General features: G+C 47.3%; 1 protein-coding gene across 2 annotated transcripts in view; it reads right to left on the reverse strand.

Annotated features, from left to right (window-relative positions):
- Nucleotides 1-439: 439 nt before the first annotated feature.
- Nucleotides 440-26495, reverse strand: part of LOC123022106 (ligand of Numb protein X 2-like) — a 45092-nt gene continuing 19036 nt past the window's right edge. Inside the window, exons 1-10 of one of the 2 annotated variants that reach the window (XM_044427529.1) lie at nt 22871-22875; nt 13555-14013; nt 9980-10206; nt 8942-9138; nt 7935-8300; nt 6719-6886; nt 5480-5654; nt 5125-5344; nt 3575-3733; nt 440-2788 (exon numbers count right to left, since the gene is read on the reverse strand). In XM_044427529.1, the coding sequence (XP_044283464.1) occupies nt 2653-2788; nt 3575-3733; nt 5125-5344; nt 5480-5654; nt 6719-6886; nt 7935-8300; nt 8942-9138; nt 9980-10206; nt 13555-13970 (2064 nt within the window). In that variant the 5' untranslated portion in view covers nt 13971-14013; nt 22871-22875 and the 3' untranslated portion in view covers nt 440-2652. Of the gene's footprint in view, nt 2789-3574; nt 3734-5124; nt 5345-5479; nt 5655-6718; nt 6887-7934; nt 8301-8941; nt 9139-9979; nt 10207-13554; nt 14014-22870; nt 22876-26495 lie in introns of those variants that run through there. The other variant, XM_044427528.1, reaches the window with a different exon arrangement.

A 26495-nucleotide genomic window follows, 5' to 3' on the forward strand; every position in this document is an offset into this window, starting at 1 on the left:
CCACAGCAAAAGTGCTCTGGGGACCTGTGTATTCCATTCTAGGCCGGTGCAAAACCTTGAAAGTGGGACTATGGAAGAAAGTCAGATAATAAACGCAAAGCCATTCATAAACAAAGGACTGGATACCCAGAAGAGGTCTCAGTCTCTGTCCCCCCGCATTTAGCCAGCCAACCCTGACCCAAACCATGTATCGGTCCCCGAAGCAGAAGACTGTGACCGCAACTCGGGTTGTTTGATGTTCAGTGCCCTCTTCCCTACAGAGAACCGTGTGGATCTCTTCTAGAAACCCGGGACCAAGTCATTCCATTTTGACAGCGCTTGTGGCTTCTCCAGGGTTTATCTGCACAGTGACAGAACTGCTGCAAATAAAACCAAGCCGAGCTGGCAGAAAGCCCTCTTCAAGCAAGGCCAACCTGGTCAGAATAAAAAACCCAAACAGTGTCAGTAATCTCAGAATAATTTATAAATGCATCAAAACAGTGTCAAATCTGTCACGTTTCTACAAATTCTTTGGTACAAAGCAATTTAATAGCTACTAGAATTCCTGGAAAACATTAAAGGCACCTTGAAATAAGTCAACACAGTGAAATGGTGCTGCTCGTTGGGGGAGAGGCATTGGATTCCCTCTTTGCAGCAGTTACAAGGGACAAACGTTACAGAGGCCGCAGGAGCCTGGCCGGGAGCTGGCTGGAATTGTCCTGATCAGCACACCGCAGAGAGAGAAATGTATGTTCATTAGCACCACACTTTCACGGAAGCGCTAACCCCTTGCATGCACCCACACTCGGGTGGCGTGCGGACGGACCTCCCTTTGAAAATCACCACACCACCGTCCCCACAAATAGGGCACCGGCAATGGCTGGTAACACAACTCTGTGCGTGCGCACAACCACCTCCAATTTAAAGGCATGATCTGGTCTCCCTTGGGGGATTTTCACATTCCTGCTCCACATGAGAACTGACCGCTGTTCCGATATGTCAGAAGGAGAAGGCAGTTTCACTTGAACTGTCATTCTGCAAAAGGGCGGAGCTGAAGGGCATCGGAGAGCTGGTGCGAAACCCATCCGGCAAACAGTCGGCCTGCAACCCCAGGCAGTACAGAGACCTGCATGTGTGCATGCCCCCCGCATGAAAGGGCCCCAGGCAAGGCCCATTCAGACATTGCGCCTCTTTGTGGAATGCGTCCTGACACTTAAGTTGAGGCAGAGAAGAACAGCAAGCTGCACGCTATGGACCTGGAAACCCAGCTGAGAAGAGCAGCCCACACCACGGATGAAGCTTCCACAAGCACGTCCTCTTGGTGTGTAACCACTCCTAATCTAACAGCATGCAGACCCCCTTGGGAGGCTATGCAACAGCTACCAGAAAACCAAGACCTTGAACCGATACTATAACTGGGCAACCCTCCCTTTAGGGACGAGCCTGGAGGGGGTTGTGTGGAGAAGAGGAGAACAATGTACTAAGGTTTTATTTGGTGCCTGGTGGGAGCAAAAGGCCCCCTCCATTTATTTAGCAACTATATAATGACCTTTACCTACAATTTCCATGTTCTCCTCTATATGTCAGGAAGGCCTGGGCAGGTTGGAATTTCCACCTCCTCTACAATTGCTAACAGCACAGAGTCTAGGATGAGGGAAAGGATGCTAAAGCTTCTTGGGTCGTGAACCCTGAAGAAAGAGTTAACAAGGAAAGACCCATGATGTAAGGTGGCTTTTTACCTTTTTGAAAAAGATCAGGATGTGGGCAGGTAAAAGACAACAAAGGAGAGGCTGCTTTGATTCATTTCTTTCAAACTAGATGAAATGACAAGCTGTCTCTCTTTCTTCCCTCTTTCTGGGAAGGGCGCACCTGGACAGGGTAGTGGCAGGACCAACTTAGATTTTGGCGCTTCTCTACAGAGCTGGGCAGGGGGAAAGAATACAACTGGAGAAGGGCAGAGCATCCCACCAACTCTGCGCTTTCCCAAACTATTCCACAGCTCCCAACCCTCATTCTTAACAGCAGAGAACATCCAACTTTAAAGCAGAAGGTAGCTACTGAAGCAGGCTTCACGCAAGCATCTCACACCCTTTCACAGAAATTGCCAGGGAATAGAGGCAAACTTTACATAGCAAATGACTTGGAATTGAACAGAGCTGAAGACAGGGGACCCCGTATTGTGATGCAGACTGAAACAACAATTCCTGTTTCCATCCCGTCTACCATGAAAAGGAACAATGGCCGCGGTGAAGCGCACCTGCTGTATTTATTAGTTGACATCGTCAAAGTTGCCACCAAAGTTAAATATTAGGGCAACAACAGAGGGCCACCATTCATTGTGCACACCTTTACGAGCTCTACCTGTCATCTTTGATCTGAGCAGGATTAAAACAGGAGTTTTAGGCTCAGAGTTCACCTGTGGAACACATGAAAGGCCATGAAAAACAACACTCATAAAATGACAACTCAAACGGCTCGCTAGGGCATGGGCTTCCTTCAGAGGGAGCTAGTTGGGCCTAAAACTCGATTCTATCAAGAAGCTACATTTCTTGTTTGCTTAGGAATGGGACTCCTGGTGACCAGCTCTATGTTTCCTTGGTTGGGGCCTCATGCCAGGCTTTGAGGCTGGCACCAAATAGTTCCTCAATTAAACTTTGGATTAGGGTTTACTTCTTAGACAGGGCTACCAGGCCAAGAGACCACTGTGAGGGTTACTTTATTGCGTTGTTCCTTCAGCATGGGGATGAGCTCGCCATTGCTCATTCCGACAGCGGACGTCCCGTTCACGGCCACGATCTCATCCCCGCACCTGATTAGGAAAGAGAAAAAACCAGTGTTAAGGCAAAGCAACTGCCCAGGCACCTACGACCCAAGAACCCTCCACAGACATCAGGCTTAAATTTCACGAACAATCCACCTTGAGCAACCACAGCCTGCTGCTGGGTTCTTTCGGCCAAACCCAGGAGAGCAGTTTCTGCCTGGGTTGCCAGAATGCTGGGTCGCTCTCGCTAAGCAGCCAGAGCCACTTGGCGAGGGCTGAACAGAAGCCCAAAGATCCGGTCAGCACCACCTTGTTCAACCAGAGAAAAATCCGTAGAGAGCAGCATGGAGCAGAGTGAACTGGGCCCCACGGACGGGGAGGTGCAAGCACAGCGGGGGCTGAGCATGCCCGCTGCCCCTCTGCGTGATGCAGTGCCCCAGCCTTGCCTCTTTCGAAGCCACCCTCTTTCCCTGGAGCCAGCCATCTTCCTTCATGCACGCTGAGCTCAAAGGCCTCGCCTCCAAAATGAGGCCCCAGCTGGAAACCCTCGCACTCCAAGCAGGAGGATGCGCGTGGAGGCGCTTCACACAACCGCCGAGAGTGGCGGCCCAGTGAGTGGGGAGCGGGTGCTGGGCAGGGCTCTTCGGCCGCTGCACATCCGTGTCTCTGCATGAGTCTCTACCCGGGGCTCCTCAGCACTATGAATCGAGGAGCCCGTCTCGGCAGCCCTGATGGGACGCGGAGATGTGTGGCTGGCTGGCCGATTTTGCGTTCCCCACAGAGGCACTGCACAGAACACCGGAGATTCCGCAAGGGCGCCGACGGAGTACGTACTTCAGCCTTTTGTCTCGGTAGGCGGGGGTTCCGGGCACAATGGTTTTGATGAAGAACGGCTGGCTCCCTTTGTTTTCTTCAAAGCCGCCGACGATGCTGAATCCCCAGCTTTCAGGGTTGCTTTTGCGGAGGATAATATCTTGACAGCAGTGAAGGTGGCTGAAACAGAACACATGCCAGTCAGGGAGAGCTCACACTCCTTCCCTCTTTTGACATGGAAGCGGAATCAACTTTCACCTTTTTGGGGGGGGCGGGGGCTGATAGCAGCAGGGGCAGCCTTGCTAGAAATGCCCCATCTGCGTTACATTAGTGCACTCTTTGAAGTCGATATGGGCCCGAGGTTGTTACTGCAACGATCTCTTGGCCTGGGGGATCAGATATCTGCTTTGCAATTGACTGTGCATCAGGGAAGAATGCCTTGCGGCCGGAGACGGATCTGGCCACAAGGAGGCACGCAACCGGGATAAAGGGAGCTGCCCTGCTGGGCCAGCTGTCAGGAAAGGTCTTTCCAAGAGGCAGTAACCATGTCCCTGTTGTCTTTCTGACCTGGTTGTCACACGCCTACACACACAACACCCTCAGGACAACACGACAGACTCATGCAGAAGATGCCCGCCCTAAGCTGTGCATCCCCTCCTCTGCCTATCAGCGTGTATGATGGAAGCACATGATGCAAGAAGACCGTATTGGGTGCTTCAAGGCCCAGTCCAGTGTTAGGGCAGTATTACATACCACTGCATGTTATGGGCAGAGGAGAACAAAACTGCGGGTGCCGGATGGCCACTGCTTTCATCTGAAAATGTACTGTTGCCATCGCATCGAGCTTCCTTGATTTTCCCGAGAGCATTTTGCAGTTCTAGGAAGCCGCACAATCTGCAGAAATGTTCATCTGGTGCTCTCTTCTAAGATACGAGTTGGCCACAGAGCTAATGGTGACTTTGGGTCAATCGCAGACTCTCAGTCCAACCTGCCCCACAGGGTTATTGTTGTGGGGACAGGACTGAGAGCTGGAGGAGGAGAATGGTGTAAGCAGCTCTGAGTTCATAAGAAAGAAAAAGTGGGATATAAATCTAACAAATAAATCTAAGTGAGCAATAGTCAGCTGCTACACCAAGCCACTATTTGTTCTAATCAAAATGGAGAATCCAAACCATGTCTGAATCTTTCAAAGCATGCAAACAGACCAAAACCATCGTTCAAAGTATGCTGTTTGCGTTTGTTTCCTGTCCTCTCAGCTTCTTAAATTTACTCTGACCTCCCCAGTCAGACCTTCTGGTGGCAGGACAAGGGCCCTAAAACCTGGTCCATCAGCTTGGACATCACAACAAACAACAGTTAAGCTTCCTTCCTGTGAGGTCTCGGCCACTGACTTTGAGAAATATTTGCAAGTATCACTTTGCAAAGGCACGGTGAACAAAAGTACCGAAAAGCTTTGGGCATTTCTTACATGCTTTGTTTGACAGACAAGACTAGTGTTGAAAGAGGACCAAGCCCAAGGTAGGCCAGCCCAGGAGAAATTTCCCCTGGGGACACCTAGCCAGCTGACCTACCTGGGCAATCCAAGCCACATGGTCCAGAGTGGAGCCCAGCTGAACCCAAGTTCTCTTCCATCAAGACCCTCGGGGGACTCCGACGCTTGCTCTGGGGCCACAATTTCCAAGGCTTTCAGTGTGACTGTGTGCAGCGCAGCATTTGCTTTCAGTGCCGAGACCGCGTCATTGTAGCTCAGATGAGTCAAATCAACATGGTTGATACTCAGAAGTACATCTCCTGTGTTCGTATGGGGACAGAAAATAACCGTTTGTTAAAAATAACAGCTCGTGCAATTCCATTAACAGGTAATTCCTGCTCCCTCCGTGCCAGCTCATGCACTAAGCTGAAGGGGAAGTTCTAAGCACATCTTACCTTTCTTGATCCTACCATCTCGGAAGAGACATCCAACAGGCTGCACACTAGTTACGTAAATGGGGAGTCTGTGTTTAGCATCTCTCCCGCCACCAATCGTTATTCCTAGAGATTCTTTGGGCTCCTTTTTTATGATAACTACTTTCTCGTGGTTGAGGTAACCTTGAGGGAGTGCCTAAAAGGGAGGAGAGGGAAGGGAGAGACACACACAACAGCTTGTCCATTAGTTGTACAACACTGCGGACAAGTTCCGATATTGCAGGAGAAGAAACCACTACTTTGCTCTATTTCCATGAGCCAGACCAGTGAATATCAGACTCCCGTTTGGACTGATACATCCCTTGTATGTAACAGGCTGTGTCAAACAGAACCTAGCACTAGTCACAAAAGGAGTCATTTTGGACCCCAGACAAAAAGTAAACACTGCATATGAAAAGGCTTTTCTCCAGCAGAATGTTTCCCCCAGAAAGCTTGAATCAGCATAACATTTCAGGTTTCACTGAGTACAGCTAATTTAGGACTTAATCTCTTCTGCGGCAATGCATACCAATGGTTGACTATTACCCATAATCCACATAACAAAAGTTTGCTCTACTAATTTTAAACCAGCATAAAAGGGCTTTCCCTCAATGGATTTTAATTCTGTTTGCTGGAGGTTTTCACTTTCAAAATAGACAAACATGACCTGCACATAACCTTCTTTCATCCCTTTGTTTGGGGTATTAAAATACCCCACACATCTGGGGATATGAATTTTCTCAGCAACAATATATATCCCAGAGACACTGGAACTTTTTGTTTCTTCCTGAGTTGTTAACAGACAGCGATATAATAATAGGAAAAGCCTTAAGAAATTAAGCAACTCCTGAGAAATTCTCAGCCAGTTTAAGGAAAGCTTCTTCACATACTGGGGAGCTCAAATATGGAATCATCTACTAGTCGCTGGCACTGAAATGACAATCTGCTCCTAGGCCTCCTTTCCTCCAAGAGGAGGAAACGCACGAATTGGGCAGGGGGCAGGATCAGCTCCTTAAAGGCAACCTTTGCTCTGCAGTTAATGGAAGCTGACTTGCTCTGAGCTTTACTAGTGAAGAATACTTCTGCGGAGGAATCCATAATACAGATGCAGGTTGTCGCTCACCATCTGGTCTCTTTCCCACACCCTGCAGTGCTGTCTGCAGAAAAGCTTCTGCCGGCAGCAGCGGCTAAATCAAGGCCGTCGAAGCCGAAGCCACGCACCTTCTGGAAGCCGGTTTTGCGCTGGTAGTGTGGCTGCTGCAATCGCCTGGAGCCATGTATGGGGCTTCCCCCACTGCTGCCGCTTGACATGCTCCCATCTTCCACAGCATCTGAGAGCTGCCCGCCAAGCTGACGGAGAACCACGAAGTTGACTCTTGCTTCACTCATCTGTCAGGAAAGGCCCGAAAGGAGACACTTAAAGGAATGTTTTCGAACAGGAAAGTTCAAAGGCTATTGCATAATCACATGGCTTAAAGGTAACTGTGGATCGACAGGAAAATATATCATGACGGCTAAAACCAGTCTGATATTTAGCTGTCGCCAGGTAACTTCTAAATGAGGGCTCCAGGTTCCAGTGCAGATGGAAACCTGCCTGGATCTCTCCAAAGTACAGTTTACAGATCAGGAAACAGCTTGGGAAAACACACTTCCTTTCCCATCGCAACACACACATACACACAGCCCTGACATACATGGAAGGCTAAACTATGGTGTATCGAACACAGGGCAACAACGCAGCAAAGGCAAACCAGGTGGGTTGATTTAAATATTTTGGGGAAAGGAAGGATTTAGTTTCACAGCTTATAATTGCAATATCTCATAAGAGCATAAATATATATATATTTATCTGGCCAGGGCGACTTAATTATCTGGCCAGGGCGACTTATTTATCTGGCCAGGGCAACTTATTTTATATTGTTAATTTGTTTTATGTTTTTAATGTATTATATTTTAATTTATGTTGTGAGCCGCCCCGAGGCTTCGGCGAATGGGGCAGCATAGAAATGTTTTAAAAAAATAAATATACTGGTTTTCTATAACCATTAAAACAGACTGGTATGCAACTCAAAAGGAAATGTTTTATTTACAGACTGCATGTCTTTTGCAGTGAAACAAACATGAGTGGTTTCTATTTGTTTGTCTATGAAAGTGCAAAGACAATGAAGTAAAGGTTAAACTCCCATAGCTTGGAAGCAGGAAAGGAATATAGAGAAAATGAGAAGAAAACCCCTGGAAAAGGACCTGATCTTAACCCTGCAAGGAGCCTGTAAGCAGACAACTCTTACTGCTGCTGCGAGTCAAAATAAACAGTATGAGTTTAAACAGTCCAGTCCCACCAAGGGTGGCTTCACATGACTGGCCTTCCCTGCTGTAACCTTCAAAAACTTCGGGGCTGAGCTATTAGATTTTGATTAGCTCCTCTTTGTAAAGTGACCTGGATGATCTGCGCGGCTGCTTCAGGTGTCCCCTGACGCAAGTCCTGGCCATTGATAGAGAGGACTTTGTCATTCTGACTCAGCTTCCCATTCTTGGCTGCCAAGCCTCCGTCGAGGAGATCCAGAATGAAAATCCCCGGTTCGTCCGTTTTCCTGATCAGCTTGATGCCAAGGGGCTCAGTCTGGTCCCTCTTGACCAGGGTAACGTGGATCACTTCCTGGTTCACCGGACTGGCATCCAGCGGCCCAGCCCTGCTGGTGAATCCTTTCTCTTGCAGCACGGTGAAGTGGAGCACAGCTCGAGGCTGGCGCAGCAGGGAGACAGCCTGGCCGTGAGTCACGCTGCTGATGTTGACGCCATTCACCTTGGAAGAGGAGAGAAGCACACACTGATCAGGGAGCTGTTTGGAACAGGGCTCCTAGCACCCCTCTCCCCTCAAGTGCATTAAAAGGAAAATTCAGAGCACAAGCGTTCCAGAAATATGCACGAAAAGAAGAGGTTATTTCTGCAGGAAAGTGCTGTTCGCATGGCTAAAGAGGCCGAAATAAAACCTAGCGTCCTCTGTGGCATTAAGAAAGAATAAAGGGCAGGACAGCAGGAGCTGGGAACAGAAAATAGGGCTGTCAGGAAAGGTCACGGAGAGTCCTCATCAGCTCAAAAGGAGATCCGAACCAGAGCCAGCCCTGCTGTTCTCCCCGCTTACAAAAGCCAGTGAGAAGAAGCAGACGGGTTCATAATCCCACCAGCTTGTCAAGGCACTATTGTCCTCTGCAGTGTGACGAGCTCCCTGCAAAGCCAGAAGGGAGCATCGTGTCACTGAAAGGGGCATCCTTTACTTCCACGTCTTTCCACCTGTTGGGAGCCGCCCTCTGTGGCTGAGCAAGCCACCTCCTCCTGCATTTTCAGCCTTCTAAGTTCCAGCAAGATTAGTCTCCAAACTCGACTGTGCTTGTCAGGTATCAAACCATCATTCTACCCCGGCACTTTTCACTTTAGCAAGCCTACCTCTAGGATATGGTCTCCAGGTGCTATCTTGCCGTCTGCAGCAACAACTGAATCCCGAAGAACTTCTTGAATGACGATGTTGCCAAGAGGAGTGTCTTTACCCCCAACTATCCTCATGCCGAGTTCTTCTTCAGGGTCTTCTCGGTGGATTTCAATTGTAATTGTCTCTGCTAGGAGACTTGCTCTTTGGGGCAAATCTGAACGAGAGAAGGATGAGATTGTGGGGCAGGGGAAATGCAGAAGTATGTATGTGAAACCAACCAAAACTCCTCATGCCTTTGAAATCTTGCTCTTCATTCCTTGAGGTCTTTGGTTGTTACGGCAGATAACAGCAGAGAGCGTAAATGCTTCCCTCCCTAATTTATCTGTGGATATTAATGGTCTTATGCTGGCCCATGACTGATATACATACATAAATGGCATACATACCCTTCACTCATTGATACCTGCACTCGTTGTGCACGGAGTTCAAAAGGGCGCTCATTCTGTACTTTTAAAAATTGAAAATCTGCAGCCAGGAAATCCGAATTTTGCATCAGAAAATATGAATTGTTCAATTAGCATAAAATAGGTAAATTAGAAGGAGCTGGCCCTTTTATTTTATGTGTATCTATATTCAGGTTTAATTATTCCTGGGAAAAAGCAAAGTTTGCTAAAGCCCCCATGCCAACCAGTACAAATGTCACCCAGACACCTCTGGGGCTTTTGAGATTCCAGAAGCTTTGCTCACCCGAGTTCAGGCATCAGTCAGAGGCTCACAGGGCAAACACAGCACCAGGTCACAGCTCTATTTTACCAGACCAGTGAATTCTCATCAACAGAGCAGAAGGGAGGGAAATGCACTAAATTCTGGCAAGCTTGCCTATTTTCCAAAATGCATTCCTGATGCAGACTTACTTTCTTTCGTAATTAATTAATTAATTAATTAATTAAAACATTTCTATGCCGCCCCTTGCCGAAGCCTCGGGGCGGCTCACAACATCGAATAAGACTTGCTTTCTCTGGCCACGCAGCTCGCCCTGAGACAGCAGCACCTACCTTCCTCGCTGCCGTCGAAGGCGGGATTAACCAGCCCCGGCTCCGGAGTCTCCAAGGATGCCACGCCAGCCACTGAGTTTCCGGCCACCAGGGAGGGCATTCCTGTTGACACCTCGGGCTCCTTAGGGAGACTTGTTTCCTGCCTCGCAAGAGAATCTGCCTTCATTCTGGAGCGAGGGTTCTTTTTCCTTTCTAGCTGAGCCTTGTATTTCCGGAAGCCAAGGCACCTGCAGAAGTAGGAGCAAAGACCTCTGAAACAGAATGGCTCATTCCCTTTCTTCCAGAGCATTATGCAATATGTAAGTATCTAGCAAGGGGCCACAAGTTCCCTCAGCAATGCAGCTCCCACCTCTGGCTGGTGGTGAGGCTGGAAGACTTGGCCATGACGTCCAATGGGGGGCTTACAGAGGGAGGGTTCCTGGTGCCACCACGAAGAAGGCACTGTGCCACAAAATGAATGAAACTTTTTATAGAGCATTACGGGGCATTTGGGGAAACGAGGGTCACAGCTAACTGGCGAGTGGAGGATCACTGTAAGCCCCCCGCTCCCATTCCTCCTCCCCATTTTTGTGTGCCTGCCAGCAATATTGCTGACACCACAAATGTGGGTTCAAACAGTAACTATCAGGGCAACAAGCAACAAGGAAGCATCTCTGACAGAAGACTGCCCTGGGCGGCTACGATTCTATTCCCATCCAAATTGAACATCCACAAAGTAGCCGTGAACTATTACTTCTCTTTAAAATCAGCTTTCTAGCAATTATTTAATATTTGGCCCAACATCCAAAACTCTCAACTTAAAAGTTTCCATACAACTCCCCCTGCCCCGCCTTCCTGTTTTCCTTGTTGAATTTCAGTTTCGGCTTCAGATTAATATGTAACTACAGAAGCTAGTCATGCCAGAACTTTAAACTTTGTGTTGTGTAAATGAAAAAGTGTTGGCAAAGACTGAAGACTTAAGTGGCTGAAAGAGAAATCCTCCGCAAGCATGGGAACCCTCGGACGGGGCCACGAGGTACCCGGTTTCCCTGACCCCCCTCTCCCCACAAAGGGGGCGTCTCTTCTAGCCAACCGGCGTCCTTGTTAGCCGATTTCCCCCCGCTCCCTCACTAATAAAGTTGCACTGGGTGGGGCAGACACTGGGTACATTTGGGGGTGCAGGCGGGTGTGTGGGGGTACATTATGTATGGCTGGGGTCTGGGCTGTCATGTCAGACGCCACAGGCCGCCCCTGGGTGGCCCCATTCGCTCGGGGACGTGGGCTGCCTAGCGCCAGTTCAGCTCTCGGGCCAAAATTTGTTCAGCTCCCTGCGATGCACACTTGACTAGCGTCAAACATTCCTGAACTCAGTGTGACTTCTGAGCTGACACAAGACTGCGTTGTTAATCCTGCATCCCACTGCTTCTTAGAATCAACGCCGAGTTCAAGCTGTGTCTGAAAGCGGCTCTGTGAAGATGGAAATTCAGTTTTGTTTTTCTTGGGAAGATGCGACACCCACAACAAAAACACTGTGGGCAAAATTCTCAAACAGTGCATTTATAAAGCATTCCCTAATGAATATATGCAGAAGTGCTGCGAGGTGGAGAGATCCAAGCTTCACAGTGGATGTGAAAGCTGGAATTGTTCATGTGCAAATTAGTTGAGCAATGTTCTTATTTTTTAATAGTTTGGGGTAGGGAGGTATGTAAATCAAGACTAGTCCTGGGTACCACTGAGTCAAACCGACTTGCTCAGCACATGGATGCAAGTTACATACACTTTAGTACCAGTGCAGGTACAATGGACGGCAGTCAGACATGGATCAGTGGGGACAAATTATTTTCATTGCATGTACGCTTGCGGAAGAATTAGATTACACTGATTTTAATTGAATCGTATAGCTCATTAGTTGGTGCATAGGAACTAGGTACATGTGCCAGGAAGGACCACTTTGAACCAAAGAAACTTAAAGCCCTCAATTTACACTGCAATTTAAAATCATCAAGAAAGAAACAAGCAAGCTTCAAGCTTCCTATTTTAGCATTTACACGTTTCTTCTTAAAAAATGCATACTCACTTCTTTCTATAACAATTATAACATATTGGTTTGCAACTTTATGCAACTTAGGAACATCGGGCCCCAGAGTTTACTCTGCACATCTGATATCTTTGGTGCTACAGAACTGTGTCTACTGAAAGTTAGACTACAGAGGATGTGTCAGGTTTAAGCAGCCATGCTTAAGCCAGTCTTTTATTCTGGAGGACGAGCAGCTGCATGGCCCTGATCAGTCTCTCCTGCAGTCCTCTTCAGCAGCGGAGAGGGACTTGTCTTTCCAGTGATCATTGCCTAGAGCAGTGGTGGCGAACCTATGGCACGCGAGCCACAGTGGGCACGCCGAGCCCTCTCTGTCGGCACGCGAGCCAAGTCGCCCCAGCATCGCCCCAGCAGCCGAGCATCGGACAAGAGTGCACAAAGGGGCCATGCGCATGCTCAGAAAGGAGTAGTGGCACCAGGCGATGATGTCACGAGCCGCGAATCATTAGCTGCGACTCAGCCGAGCTTTCGCATGGCCGGTCAGTGCGCTGCCAAAGACGGACGGACGGACAGACAGACCTATTTGCTTGGACTGGCTGTAAGTTGTTTTTTCTAAACTAAAACCTGAGTTTTCAGGTTTTATGGCAGTGTTGGCATTTTGAGATAAATAAGTGGGTTTTGGGTTGCAGTTTGGGCACTTGGTCTCTAAAAGGTTCGCCACCACTGGCCATCACTGTTCCCCTCAGCATAACCCATAGCCAGACCATTGGAATATTTTCAGAAGTCTTACAACTCTTACCCTGGAAGTTTTGTCACCAAGGTATGTCCTTGTATAATTTTAAAACGGCCACGTGTTCCATGCTAACTTTACTGCAGTCAGCTTGAGAAAGAGACCTGGGTAAAGCTGGTACTGCTCACTGCCCATGCCATTCACCATGAAACCATTAAAAATAAACTGCTGACCTGAACACTGAAAAGCTGCTGAATTAACCTACACAGTCAGTCCCCAGAAACCACAACTGCACAATATAAAAGTGCTCGCAATGCCTAGTGGGTGGAAAGGTATAACTACAGCTTTGATTTAACAAAGCCTCCACCTCCGTCCAATTAGAGCGGCTGCTCTTCGCATGTACGTGCTTGTGAGAACCCCCTGCGGTTTTGCAACTAAGGCTTCCTCTTTTCATGGTTACAGCAGAGTTTTGCTGAAGCTCTCCAAATCCCGCAAGATAGCGTTCCCAATTAAAACTGCTGAAGGTTTTAATTTTTAGCTGGGAGAAACACACTTTAGCTACAGCATGACGAGCACAACTGCTTAATGAATATGCCCTGTTCAACCTTGGGCCCTGCGCTGGTAAGCTTTGCAAGCGGTCCAGGCTGGTGAATAGAAGCTGCCTTCCAGAGTGCTCATTCTTAACCCAGGTTGAAGTGCAGTCCCCATCCTTAATGGACGCCATCTTCAGAGGGAAAATGAAAAAGCACCATAAGCTACCAACCATCACGAATGTGCCAGCAGGGACAGCATGCAAGTTTAGCTGACGGTGTTACGGAAACGGATGCAAACCTGTTCTGCAGGTGAGCCTCCAGCTCGCAGCGCTGCATGGTCAGCTTGCAGTCGTCGTGAAAGGGGCAATGGACCATGAGCTTATCGAGAAGGTTCCTCACCAGAAGGCTGGACTTCCGGCAGCTCTGGAAAGACAGTTTTTTGCGATCCATTGGACAGAAGTTGTACTCCTGCATGAAGTTTTCGAGGCACTTAAAACAGTACGTGTGTCCGCAAGGTGTGTCCATCGGCTGGAGCAACGGCTGAAGGCAAATGTGGCAAGTCAGGTCGTCATCGACTTCGTCCTGGAAGTTATAGAGGTGATTATCTGGCAGCAAGTGGGACTGCCCACATTCATGGCAGAGCTCCCCGGCTCTGGAGACCGGCTCTGCTCCTGCGGGCTTGGCCATGGCGTCCGACATCTGGTGTGTTTGCATCGGGTAAGAGCAGGCCCTCAGTGGTATCCGAGGCAGACAGCTTCTGAAAGAGAGAAAGAAAAACATGGCAAATGAATCGCTGATTACAGACGTGCCAGCTTGCCAGGAGTGCCGTATCGGCAAACTGATCAAATTCCCATATTTGGGGGGAAAGCGATGATTGTCCTGCGTGTCTGCTTCAAACTAATCACTTTTGTATTTGCCTACGCAACAATGCTATCTTATAGGGACCCATTAAGGTAAAGGGAAAATGGAAGATGATTGGCAGTAATTTGCCAGTTTTGTCTAGAGGACCGTGAAGTTTCCTGTTGGCATATCGGGAGTGCATCAGTGAGAAGGCGCAGGCGGCTTGCCCACAATTACAGATTTTGCCCTGCTGTGTGAGGTACAGGATAGCCCTGGATATGTTCCCTTTGGTTGGCACAATTAAGAGTCCCTGAATTAGGTGCAATGAGCACTCTGTGCAACATGTGCCTTGGACTGGCAAGTCCTTATGGCACTGAGTGAAAGAGACCGAGTCCCGGATCCTAAACTGAGCTGATCCAGGAATTACCTGAACTGAAGTAGGCTCCTCCGAAGCAGACTAAATCTGTACCTGAACTGCCCCATCAGCAGTTCAAAGGGATGACACAAGAACAGGGCCAGTTCACATGAACCCACCAGCCACAAGCAGGAGAGAGTGAAGGCACTGTTTCCAGAATGGCCGCGTTTACCCATGAGGGACTCCTTTGCAGATGGCTAAGCGTGGAGAGTGAACCCAGGATGCTGGGTTATTTAGGGGCTGCACAATCCAACAGTTAACCCAGCAATAAACCATGGGTGAACAGCAGGGCTGTTTAGCCTCCAAATACCCCAGTGGCTTGAGTTTGCATGTCACAATCAACAACCTAGGAAAGAGCTACTCAGGTCCACCGCAGGAACACCAGGTCACATAGTGTGCAGTTTTGCGAGTGACGGTTCTCTCTTTTAACAACAGTGAATAGGGTTAATAGAGCTCGCCAATCTCGGGCTTTTGGGCAGGAATGCTGAAGGAATGGGCTTCCTGGGAAATTCTGAATTGGAAAGCTTTTCGGAGAATTTTCCAATCCATGTTAGGCTAATTCTGGTAGGGTCATCTGCACAGAAAAGATTACGCTGTACTGGAAAAATGCGGTGATACTCCTCAACTCCCCTCACTGATCCCCGTGCTGGCCAGAGCTGAAGAAAACCATCAGAGTGGGAGCTCTCTCAGGTTCGTCTCCTCCAATGGTTTCTTCAGCTGCAGAGGAGGTGGTGGAGTGGCAGAGACGGGAAGAGGAGCTTGCTGTCTCGTGGCTACAAAGTGAAGCTTCTCAGACCAAGCGTGAGAACCAGCCCGCTGTGGAACAGGAAGGAGGAGAGCTGGGGGAGGGGGTGAAGTTGAGAGAGATTTCCTTGACCTTGTAAGGAGACGGCAAGGTTAAGGAGCGCCTGGCCTTTTCTCCGTTTGGCCCTCAAGCAGCAGTTCCACCCTGAGAGTGGAGGAGGACTTTTCTGACAGCAAGGGAAGAAGGGGCTGAGATCCATATTGGATTCCCCTCTTCACATAGGCAGACTCCACTCCCGCATCTCAAAGGGAGTGTTACATCGATTTCTGTTGCTTGTAGCCTGCAGAGCTCAAAGAAAAGACGGCGCTTCTAAGGTCTGCGTCTAAGACTGCTGGAGAGGGAAAAGCAGGGGAGAGACATGCTTCCGACAGCAGGCCCAAACATCTGGTGTGCATCAAGCCCCTTCCCTGGAGACCACTAATTCAGCGTGTTTGTTTAACTTTTATTCAGCAAACAAGGCTAAAAAGTACTTTTTCTCCCAGTATGTAAAAGTACTGGACTTGCAATAGCTGGGCGAAGAAATTAAACAAAGATAAAACCAAACTTAATGAGATGTAAATGTTACTTTATGTCAAACATTTTAATGGAATGGCATGCATTTCACTTACATTATTTGCGTTAGCAAACAAATGTACTGAAACTAATTTTAGCCACCTATAGAACATGCCAATAACTACTGATCTGTTTTGATAAAGTTCAGCTCTCTTCCTCAGAGCTTACTGAGAGACCCTCATTTTTGTGGTCACTAAATATTAGCTCCATGAGGCACGTATGTTTAACCACATACATGTTCTCCCTCACATACTCGCTTAGGACCTGAAAAACATTCGGCACAACCCAGAAACTGCCAAGCTTGCCCAGCCCTGTATTTCCAACTGCCATGCGTCGAATGTTAATCATCAACCTATGAAGCAGAGAATTTTCTGTTGAAAATTAAAGCACTGGAAAGGTTTCTGTTTTGCAAAAAGCTCTGCCCCGTTTCACTGGTGTTCAGGGCCTTTTGTGAGTATTCTCCCATGGGTAGGAACATTAAGAACGGGTCCTTGAGTGTGTGGGATTGGGGGGTGGAGGGGGATGCAGCGCTGGGTGCCAGCTTGGATGGGCACATCCGCTGCCACTAAGCTGTCCCCCCGATACCCATGCCTGTCCTGTTGCGGTTAACTCTGTTTGCTTCCTAATCCAGCCGGCACTGATCTTCAACTCTTTGTCCTAACTCCCAAGCCCCTGCATGAGTCTCCTGAAATACTCTGTTCTGGAACCCCCAGACTGTCAAGACCTCTCCAGCCCCAACATTTAAATCATTCCACCATTTCCAGCTACAATTGGAGCTATTACAGTTATTATAGATTGGATAGATTATTATTTATTGGATAGATTGGACTGGATAGGTGGGTGATAAGAAGTAAAGGGAATTTTAGAAGTTAGATACTATTTCTTGTCTTGGCCTTCTAGGCCCCTTCTATGACTCTATAATTCTATGGTCTCCAGCTCAGTTTCTGGAATAAAAGCCCTGTACCTTCCTTGTAAAATGTGCCCAATTTTCACCTAGTAAAGGAAGTATTATTTATATCTGAGCAATGCACTCAGGTTTAGATCACCAAAGACATTTCTTTGTCAAGTCATATAAAATTACTCCCTGCCGCCATTCAGACTGATATCATTGGGTATATTTATGCTAATTCTGCAATTTGCAATCCAGCTTAAAACTTATTTTCAGCCCGCTGACAGATGTATTGCTTGACACTGAAAAGATGTCTGAGAAAGATGCTTCCAAGTGTGGCGAACAAACGTGCAGGGTTGCTTCAGGGTGACCTGCCATCCCATGTCACTTCCCTAGATGCTTGTCATGCTAACTAGGAAGATGTTCTTTGTGGGACCCACTATGCAAATTCGAACATTACTGGTTTTCCCAGTTGCGAAGGCCTAGGATTCCACTATAAAATATCCAACTCAATCAGATTTATGTCATTTTATTTTAAATTCGTAGCCGATCCATTTTACCATTACCAAATAAAACTTGTAAAATGGGGAGTTTTTCCCACATTTATGAGACAAGTACAGCCTACTTTGCATAAATTCATTTTCCACATTTCTGAAAGCTGACGTTTTGTTCCTTTTAAGTAACACCGGCCTAGTTCACCTATAATGCGGAGCCATGTACAACAGTTTATCTAAATCTAAACGTGTCTTGGTTTTGCTCCCAGCCCTAGGATTACAAAAATATTCAACCTTAGAGGAACTACTCCAAATTCAGTGAAGCAACATTTATGCTGACTTTTACCCCTATTAATCAGGATGCATAGAAGGAGTGAAGGGCTAAACATCGCCCAACATGCAATGGAATTTCGACTTGCATTTCAATTTGCGCTTTCTATCAGCCATCTTAAATGCCTGGCAACAACATGACCGTGGCATATAAATATTTTAAAGAAAATCAGACTTCTGTCAGATAGTGATGTTTTGCCTCAGCCACGCAATTACTGCCTGAGTACCATGCTTACATTCCTGGAGATCAAACCTATTTAGAACTTCACAAGGGATCAAATGGATAAGAAGAAATTGCTGGAGATACCACACTCCTTTCCCTTCGGTCCATAAAAGCGAGCTGCTTCAGACAGCTCCAACCGAGCCATGACCTTCCTGATGAAAGGTAATCCACACCCGTCTGCATGATAGTAAGATGAGCAGCCCTCCTGAGGGCGGCAAGCTAGAACTGGTCTGTTGCTCTGTCATTTCCGGAGACAGGAATCAGACCTTCCATGCAGGCCACAATGGCAGAAGTCTCGTTCCATGAGTTTCAGAATTCGCTCTATCCTGACCCAGTTCCAATTTCAAAATATTCTTTCTTCACAGATGGAACAGCTTCCCTCAGCCCTATTCCAGGCAGTGTCCTAAAGCAACCCAGCGTTCCATGGGAAATTAAGAAGAATCACGCAATGGAAATATCATGAAAGAAAAGGCCGCTGCAAAGGGTGGAGGAACACTCAAGAGTGCATATTCCCTTCCCTCGGTCGGTCGGTCGTGAAGAGGCCAAGAGGGCTGGCCTGCCTTCTCTCTGAATCACCTTCACCTTTGCATTCATCCTAAAGCAGATACACAAAGATTCCTTGGCAACCAGTCAATGAGGGAAATGCTCCTGGAGGAAGAAATTTGGAAAACCAAAAATTCCTTGGCCAGTTTAAGCCTGCAGAATTTAAGTTTAAGAACTTAAGGTTAAGCCTCCGCATGTTTTTAAGTGGGACGAGCCAGGGGCATTAATGCAGGGACTGCCACCAGTGCAGCCGATGTCACAGTTTCATCCTTGCAAAGGGACCCTCGGCAAGCTGCCCTCTCTGGTGGACCCCCTCCAACATCAATGGGCCCTCCATAGTGGTGCATCGCGGCAGGCCCAGTGGACGGTGTCATAGCAAGGGGAAGAGGCCCACGATCAGCAAAGGGCAGCTTGGCCCTGGCATTTCAATCCCACAGCGCCCCAAGGGCACTCTTCCTCCAGGACGTTGTGAGGCCATTAAGCTATACCCCCCTCCCAGCCCCGTCAGATGCCACTGATCAGAATTCCAGAAGAAAAGAAAAGAAAAGAAAAGAAAAGAAAAGAAAAGAAAAGAAAAGGACAGAAGGCATGTATCAGCAGCGCTAAGCACCCCCTTCCCTGAGAGCTGTCTAATTGTGCAGATGTGGACCTGACAACTTTTATCCTCTCAGCCTCACTTTGAAGCAGAGGGGCTTTCCCTCACGCCAGGGTTTGGCTTACACAACTATTTGTGTGGCTATAACCATCTCCAGTGCCTGAACTAGAGAAGAGTGGCATGCAGTTTGCTTCTAGACATAAGAAGCCAAAGAAAACATCTATTATACCGTATAATCTTGTTAATTTACAATTGTCCCACAATGCTAGCGAGTTGTCTGCTCTTGTTCTAATCATGTCAAATTACAAAACTTTTACCATTTTTTGAATCACACACATTCTTGCTGTATTTACACATCTGTGGTATTATAGAATGCTAATAACTTAGGTATTATGTCAAATACAGAAACAATGACTCCTTCAGTTCATTTTGAATTTTATTTAATCTTTAAATCTAGATGTACCAAGTAACAAAGTGAAATGCTGACTCAAGCAGTATTCCGCTTCACTGGCTTGTGGGCAAAATATCAAGCAATTAAAATCCTACAGGCAGCATTATATTCTGTTCTTCATATTTTGTTTGTTTTTTTTAATCATCTGATGGAAAACAAAATAGCTCCCTGTCCTCAGGAGGGAACATACACTACCAAACAAACATCCCTGCCCTGGGCAAACAGAGCAATGGCAGCATATATGGCGAAAATGTACCCCTTGGGCATCCCAGTTCCTTTCGTACCTGAAAGATGAGCTTTAGAAATAACGAAAGCCTCAAAAAGAAAAACGTCTAAAAATGCATTCAGAGCAGTTGCTCACACTTTCCTATGTAACTAAAATCACTGTGGAGATTTTTCCTAGAGAACAATATGCTCAAACGTCGTCAGATGCGGCAGCAGAATCCTAAAGACTTCTATGAGTAACTTGCGTTGATATAATAGCAGAGTATGTTGCATAAGCAAGACGCTTCTGAAGTGTGGACTTGGTCCAACGGGACAGGATATTCTACATTCCAGTTCCTTGCTTAGCAAATACCAAGGGTAGCGGCACCATGGTGCTCGTGTGAGTAAGTAAAAAATCAGCGCAGGCCAAGGGCTGGCCAGCCAATGGAAGCATAAGATAATCAGGTGTGTGTACCTTTTTGCAGGCCAGGTACTGCGATAAGGCACAGCAGCAACACTCATGGGCAACGAGCCCAATGTCCTGCACGGAACCAGAAAAACAAGAGGGAAATGTGTGCCGCGGCATCAGCAAGCTCCCAAAGAGTCAACCGCCCGCATGATGCTGCCATCACGTTCTCCCACTCGTGTTCATTGATGCCCAGACCTGCAACGCATCCCTCAGAAAAGGGAATCTTAGTTTGCATTTAGAGCACGCACGCGAGTGCCGCATCCGATGCGCAACTTGCCCTGCCTTAGCCCAGAGACCCTTAGTCTGGGCAGCACCGGTAACAGCATGGTGACCACAAAAAATGTGCAGGCAGAAGTTGCCCGCCCAACGGAGAGGCAGCACAAGGCCCATGACTCAAGGGCCGGGTTCTGCCAAACACATGCTTAAACCGTGCCTAAGAGGATGGATAAGAGGGAAATTTTCTGAACTCTGCAGGGAAGCCAACACTTTTGAAGGACTTGACTGCCTGCAGCAGCTTCCTTCCAGTCAAATCGAAGTTGTGTCGCCTCCCACAAGCCACGTTCTCTCGGGTTTCAAAAACGCGGCTCACCAGCCTTCGCTCTTGCACTGAGCCTGTGGCTTGAGCAGAATCTCAAAGAGGCTGTTGAAGCTCTTGAAATTTCACAGTTACCGCAGCTGGAAGCAGATGGGGTTCGATGCTAGTTAAAAAGAGCTTTCCTTGGCAATGCCCAATCCAACCCCCAAGTTCACATCCTCCATATGGAGGGGATTAAAATGCCCCCCCCCCCACCTGGGCAGACATGGGAGTTGGAATGATGAGAGTTGTCGTCTTACACATCCGGAGAGTGCAAGCTTGGAGCAGCTGTTCTGGGGCGCTAACGTGAGGGAATGTTGCCACTGCTTGATTGCTGGTGTTCCAAATGGATGAACTCCCGACAGGCATAAAATACCTGGGCGTTTGGGAGGGATGGAGCCAAGATGTTTTTCCCCATCTGACTAATGCAGAAGGCATCAGGTGGAGTCAGGCCAACTGGTGCAACAGCAGTCTGACTTGGCCCCTGGCTAGCAAAGCCTTGCCCAACCACGACCGGCTCTGTTTCGCAGCCACAGCACTTGCCCGTGGGACCAGTTCTAGAGGTTTAGGGCCCAGCAACCTCCCTCGACTCTCTTGATGCATGCTACTTTTAGGATTGATGAAAATTACAGAGGCTGTGATACAGGCATCGATCCTCGCCATCGGCGCCTCTGTGGAGGTCCTTCTTTACATTCACGCAGGGACTGCCGTAAGCATGAAGTAAACTGACATCCAACGTCGGGGCTCGAAATTGGTTGGTGGTCCAACAGAGTGGCAGTCAGCTTCCCTTTGAACAATGCTTTTTCATTCTATAAACAAGGGAAAGGCTGTGGTCTTTTTTTATAGTTTTACCTTTGTCTTCATGCAATTATAAGATTTCTTTCTTTGGTGGTTAAGCACAGCTTTCTCCCAAGGTGATCAAATTCTACTCTCATCATTATAAGAAAATCCAAAGGATCAGCAGAGCAATACATTAATTAGAACCAATCCATGCTTACAATACTGCATGTGAGTTTCTCAGTTATGAGGTTATTTCTTGGACTGGAAGTTGAAGAAAAATACTATTTTTTTTCTTTTAGAAAAGAGAAAAGATTCTTTTCAGCACTACTGATGAGTCCTTTGTTTTCATGCCTTAGAGTTAAGACAAAATCTTACCTGGCAACATTTTAATCCCTTCTTCGAAGTAACTGAGTCACACTTAGATTCAGCAAAGAAATGCAGTTGCACAGTCGTGCCTTAACCAAGGTTGGTTGGTGTCTAGACAAACCCAGGTGAACCAGATTCTTTTAACAATATAATATGTAATGCCGCAACACCAACGGGAACTGCGGGTCCAACTTCTTTCAGCCACTGTAACACTGCTGAGAATTTTTTCTGGAGAGATCTTGCCTCGGTATGCTCTGGACGATTCTTTGACCATCTCTTGGTTCAGTAGCTTCTGAACCAAGTTTGTTTGTGAGGTTTGTTTCATTCACTTGCTAGTTTTATTAGAAAATGACTTTCCCTCCTTCCTTTTACCTATATCCTGCTTTTTCCATCCAAGGGACTCAAAGCAGCTTACATAACTCGGTCTCCTTGCAATAACCACCCTGTGAGGGAGGTCAGGCTGAATCCAGCAGCCGCCAGGAGCAGCAAAGGTGGGACCCTTCACTCTCCCTCCATCTCCAGCAGCAAAACGCACGTGGCAGGCAAACAGCACATCGCTCCTTCCCATGACTCGACAGTAGCGAGCAGACTGCATCTCCCTCTAGCCCTGTTCAGACACTTGCTGCGTCTGACAATCCGAAGCCTGCAAGGATTGCGTGAACCCAGCCTCTATAAACCAAGGCATTATGTGGACTCAGACCTCGGCCTAGGCTGGTATTAGTAACACTTAGTGGCAAGGGCTCTTCAGGATTCAGGCCAGATTCTTCATCAGCCCTGCCTGGGAATTCCAACCTTTTGAGCACAGATACAGGCGTCATCAGGTAAGTGTCTGAAAACTACCCTTACTGGCTTTTTAAACCCCCAAATGGGCAAAGCAACATGCAGCTAGCTTGCTCTTTACCATTAACTTTCTCAGCACAGTCCCCTATGGTTCTATGGATCACCCTTTGCAAACCAATAATTTAGCAGAATGCAAAAGCAGCATTTAAAATTAGATAAACCTGTGCTAGCAAGATGCCTTTGACAACAGGCCTGCTTGCTGGACTAGTAACTTGCTCGCTTTAAAAAGCTTTATTACTGAAACATTTCCAAAGCGTAACAGTTCTGATGCTTATCATACTGCTTCCACCAAATTGAAACCACAATGGTCCTTCACTCCTCAGACATCAGAACTAGCTTAGGAAAATGGAAAAAAGAATACTTCTCAGACTGGCACCGTGTCAAACCTGCAGTCAGTGGGAGTAACGTTTGCGAAGTCAAATTAAAAGGGTATAAAACTAAATCATCACTTGTGAAACATTCCCTTGCTATATCCTGAGAGGTTTTGGAGAGGAATGCAGACAAGAAATGGGAGACAGGACAAATCAGCTGCTGACAAATGAACAGTAATTCTCACATCAGGCAGCATAGTATCTACACATCCAAATACAGTCAAGTGATAAGAAATACATATGTTGATTTGATCCTGGAAAGTCTGGAGATAAGGTTGCTGAATGAAATGTTGCCATCACGATCAGTGGCAATCTCAGAGATTTACCACCATGAAATCGGAGACAAAGAGCTGCTCCTGGTGACTCCCGGGAGACATCTGCCGGTCCAGACGTGGCTACTTGTCTGTAACTGGACATAGGAAGCACACAGCTGTATTTCTGTGTGTTTCTGCAGCTGCCCAAATATTAGTTTGCTGGCACTTATTTTCAGTGTCCTGAACTATCTGGGCACGGAGAAAGCCAAGTGGCAGGCTACCAACCGAATCCGAGTCACCCGCTGGCCACATCTGCCTTCCCTTCCCCTCTTTTGCCAGACTGGGCATTCTCTACTCCCACATCCTGGGGAAGTTGGCCAGTCTCTCATGGGGCTCTTCTCAAGACGATGACTGAGATAAGGCAAGGTGCTGGAAATTCAGTTTGTGCTCAGTATGTCACTGCACTATCACTAAGTAATAGGGGCACGTCTTTTGTACTTGGATGCCTTCACAATTCTACAGCAGCTTTCTTGAAACCACAGAAAGGTCTGCTACTATTTTGGATCATCACCAAAAACTGGAACAGTACATCTGTTCATGTGCCATGAACAGATACACATTACAGCAAGGAAGCCATTTCACAGGATGGGGTATGATCTTGGCTGACACTTCTCAGGTACACGTTGTTGTTGTTTTCGTTGCTGCGTTGCCATCGAGTCATCCCTGACTTATGGCAACCCTAGGAATGAAAGCCCTCCAAAATCTCCTGACCACAACAGCTCCATTCAGCTCTTCCAAGGTCCAGGCTGTGGCTTCCCGTCCATCTCATGCTAGGTTTTCCCTTTTCGCCTTCGGCCTTTGACTTCCCCTAACATACTTGTCTTCTCCGGGGAGTTTTCCCTTCTCATGATGTGCCCAAACTGCGGCAGCCTCAGCTCTGACATTTTTGCTTCTACGGAAAGCTCCAGCTTGATTGGATCTCGTAGGAGCAGCCTGTTTGTCTTTCTGTCAGTCCAGGGTCTTTGCCAAGCTCTGCTCCATGCTTCAAACGCATCAGCTTTCTTCACAGTCCAGCTTTCAGGTATTTGCACCCCCCAAATGAGGCAGTTTTAAAATGAGTTGCATCTTGCTGCCAAACAGATGCAAGGACATGCCCATCGAAGCTTGGCATCTTTCTGATCACTGGCCTACTAACATCCTGCTGAGTTTTCCACTTCGGTACCAGCTGCTTTTCCCAACAAAGGTTAGTGGAACCTGGGCATTAATGAAAGTTACTGTGGATCTGCTCCCCTCCCTGTCATTAAAGCCGATAAATGACACCTAAATTTATCAGTCCTAGAGATCTAGGTATTTTGTGAGTCAGGTTACACAGGAATGCAGTCATGGCACTTTAAGAAGAGGTCATGTGAAGAAACGACGGGTGGTTCAGCTCCTGTTTGTCTGACATAGTGTGGGAGAATCTGCGTAAAAAGCCAATAGGGAAGAAGAAAAGGTGCAGCAAGAAAGACTGCAAAGGAAATGGGCTTCTGCCTGGAGCTGCCAGGGATTAAACCTGGGACGTTTTGTAAGCACTAGTGCCCAAATAGCCACAGTGTGCTAACCCTCGGGCTCCTTGCGAGCGCCTCAGATGAAAAGATCAGTCCTACAGGACAAGTTTCCCTGGAAGATTATCTGAGCACCGCTACTGATCTTGGTGTGCAGTCGCAAGGGGTGCATTCAGGGTGCACAAGCAGCACACACCAGGCAATAAGGAGCCCCTCTCTGGGATCCTGTGTGAACTCACTGCGCACCCGAAAACATGCTCTGAAATGTGCAATGCTTTCTGGGCAGATGAGTCAGTAGACAAAGAGCCCCCTGGAGGCAAAGAATCGTGGCCACACATCTTTACAAGTACAGCCATATTAGGAGTTTTCCTTCTAGCAGCCCATCTCGTCACTCCCAGTCTTCTGATTCTGACTGTGAATTGTTGTTACCTTTCTGTTTCACACCTATGCAAAACCACAGGGCAAGCTCATCCAGAAATTCGAGGTGAGGGGGACATTTCTAATTTGCCTTTCCATCAGAGGAAGTTTACTCTTTGACTGATTGAAATGAATAATATATAAGGCATATTTGTATCCCTTATTTCAGCCCTACAAGACTCCAAAAGCGGCTTACGATCAATCAGTAAAACAAGACAGTCACTTAGGGAGCCGTCCAATGGCCCTTAGAAAGCATCTGTGAGGCCACAGATATTCCAGATGCCATGAACTGAACTCTCTGCTCTGACTTTGGAGGGGGTAATCCAAGTCCCACCACCCTCACTCACAGCTGCCCTGAATCGATCTGGTTGCCTCTCTCAGATTGAAAACACAACTTCAGGGGGGGGGGGTTACAGTGATTGGGGAGGGGAGGAGAATCCTGGGTCCTCTCCAGCCTCTGAAATGGCTTCACTAGACAGACCAAAAGCCAGCCTAGAAAAAATGCAGGTCATGAGGACAGATAAGCGAAGACTGCCTCCACCACTCCTCCAGCCCTGTGCAGGACAAGGAGCTGGGTGGCTTGCAATCATCCTAATTGGTTTTTGCCCTTGCCTGAGGTTTAGAAGGGCTGAAAAAGGACTGGATGAGGGGAAATGATCCTAAGCCAAGTCTAGGCAGGATGGCTGCAGTATTAGGGAATCATTGCCCGACTGGGGAGGTGCCTTTCAACCTTTTCTGAATAGAATCACTCTCCCCAGTGAAATTTACCTGAACAAATGTTTCCTGCAATTTGAACACAATGTCAAAACCAAAAACAAAAGTTAATTCCCTGGATTTATCCAAATAATAAAGAGCGGTTAAAAAAAATAAGTTGGTTACCTTCAAAGCATCTGATACAGTGTTTAGAAGTGGAGACCATAAGTCTCCCGCTGAATTGCTTTGAAAGCTCACTTCAAAACAGTCAACATTCTATGTTTATCAGGAAATTTCACTTTAACATTCTCTCCTTAAAAGTAAGGAAATAATTACTCTACCTTAGGGAGCTTTAAGCAAAGTCAATGCCTGCAGCCATGTTTCTGGCATAGCTTTTCACTTTAGTCTAGAGCTTCAATCATTCAACTTCTTTAGCAGTCTAAGACACGTACTTCCAACAAGACTGGAAAACCATCCATTATAGCAGAGATCAGAGAGGTGAGATATTTGCCATCTTTCACATATAGTAATTCCTTCAAGCCTATCTGGCAAGAAATAATCCTTACCTAACACAATTTGGCTAGACATTC

This window comes from Varanus komodoensis, unplaced genomic scaffold (assembly GCF_004798865.1).
Source record: "Varanus komodoensis strain SLA01 unplaced genomic scaffold, ASM479886v1 scaffold18_3, whole genome shotgun sequence".
Classification (NCBI taxonomy): Eukaryota; Metazoa; Chordata; class Lepidosauria; order Squamata; family Varanidae; genus Varanus; species Varanus komodoensis.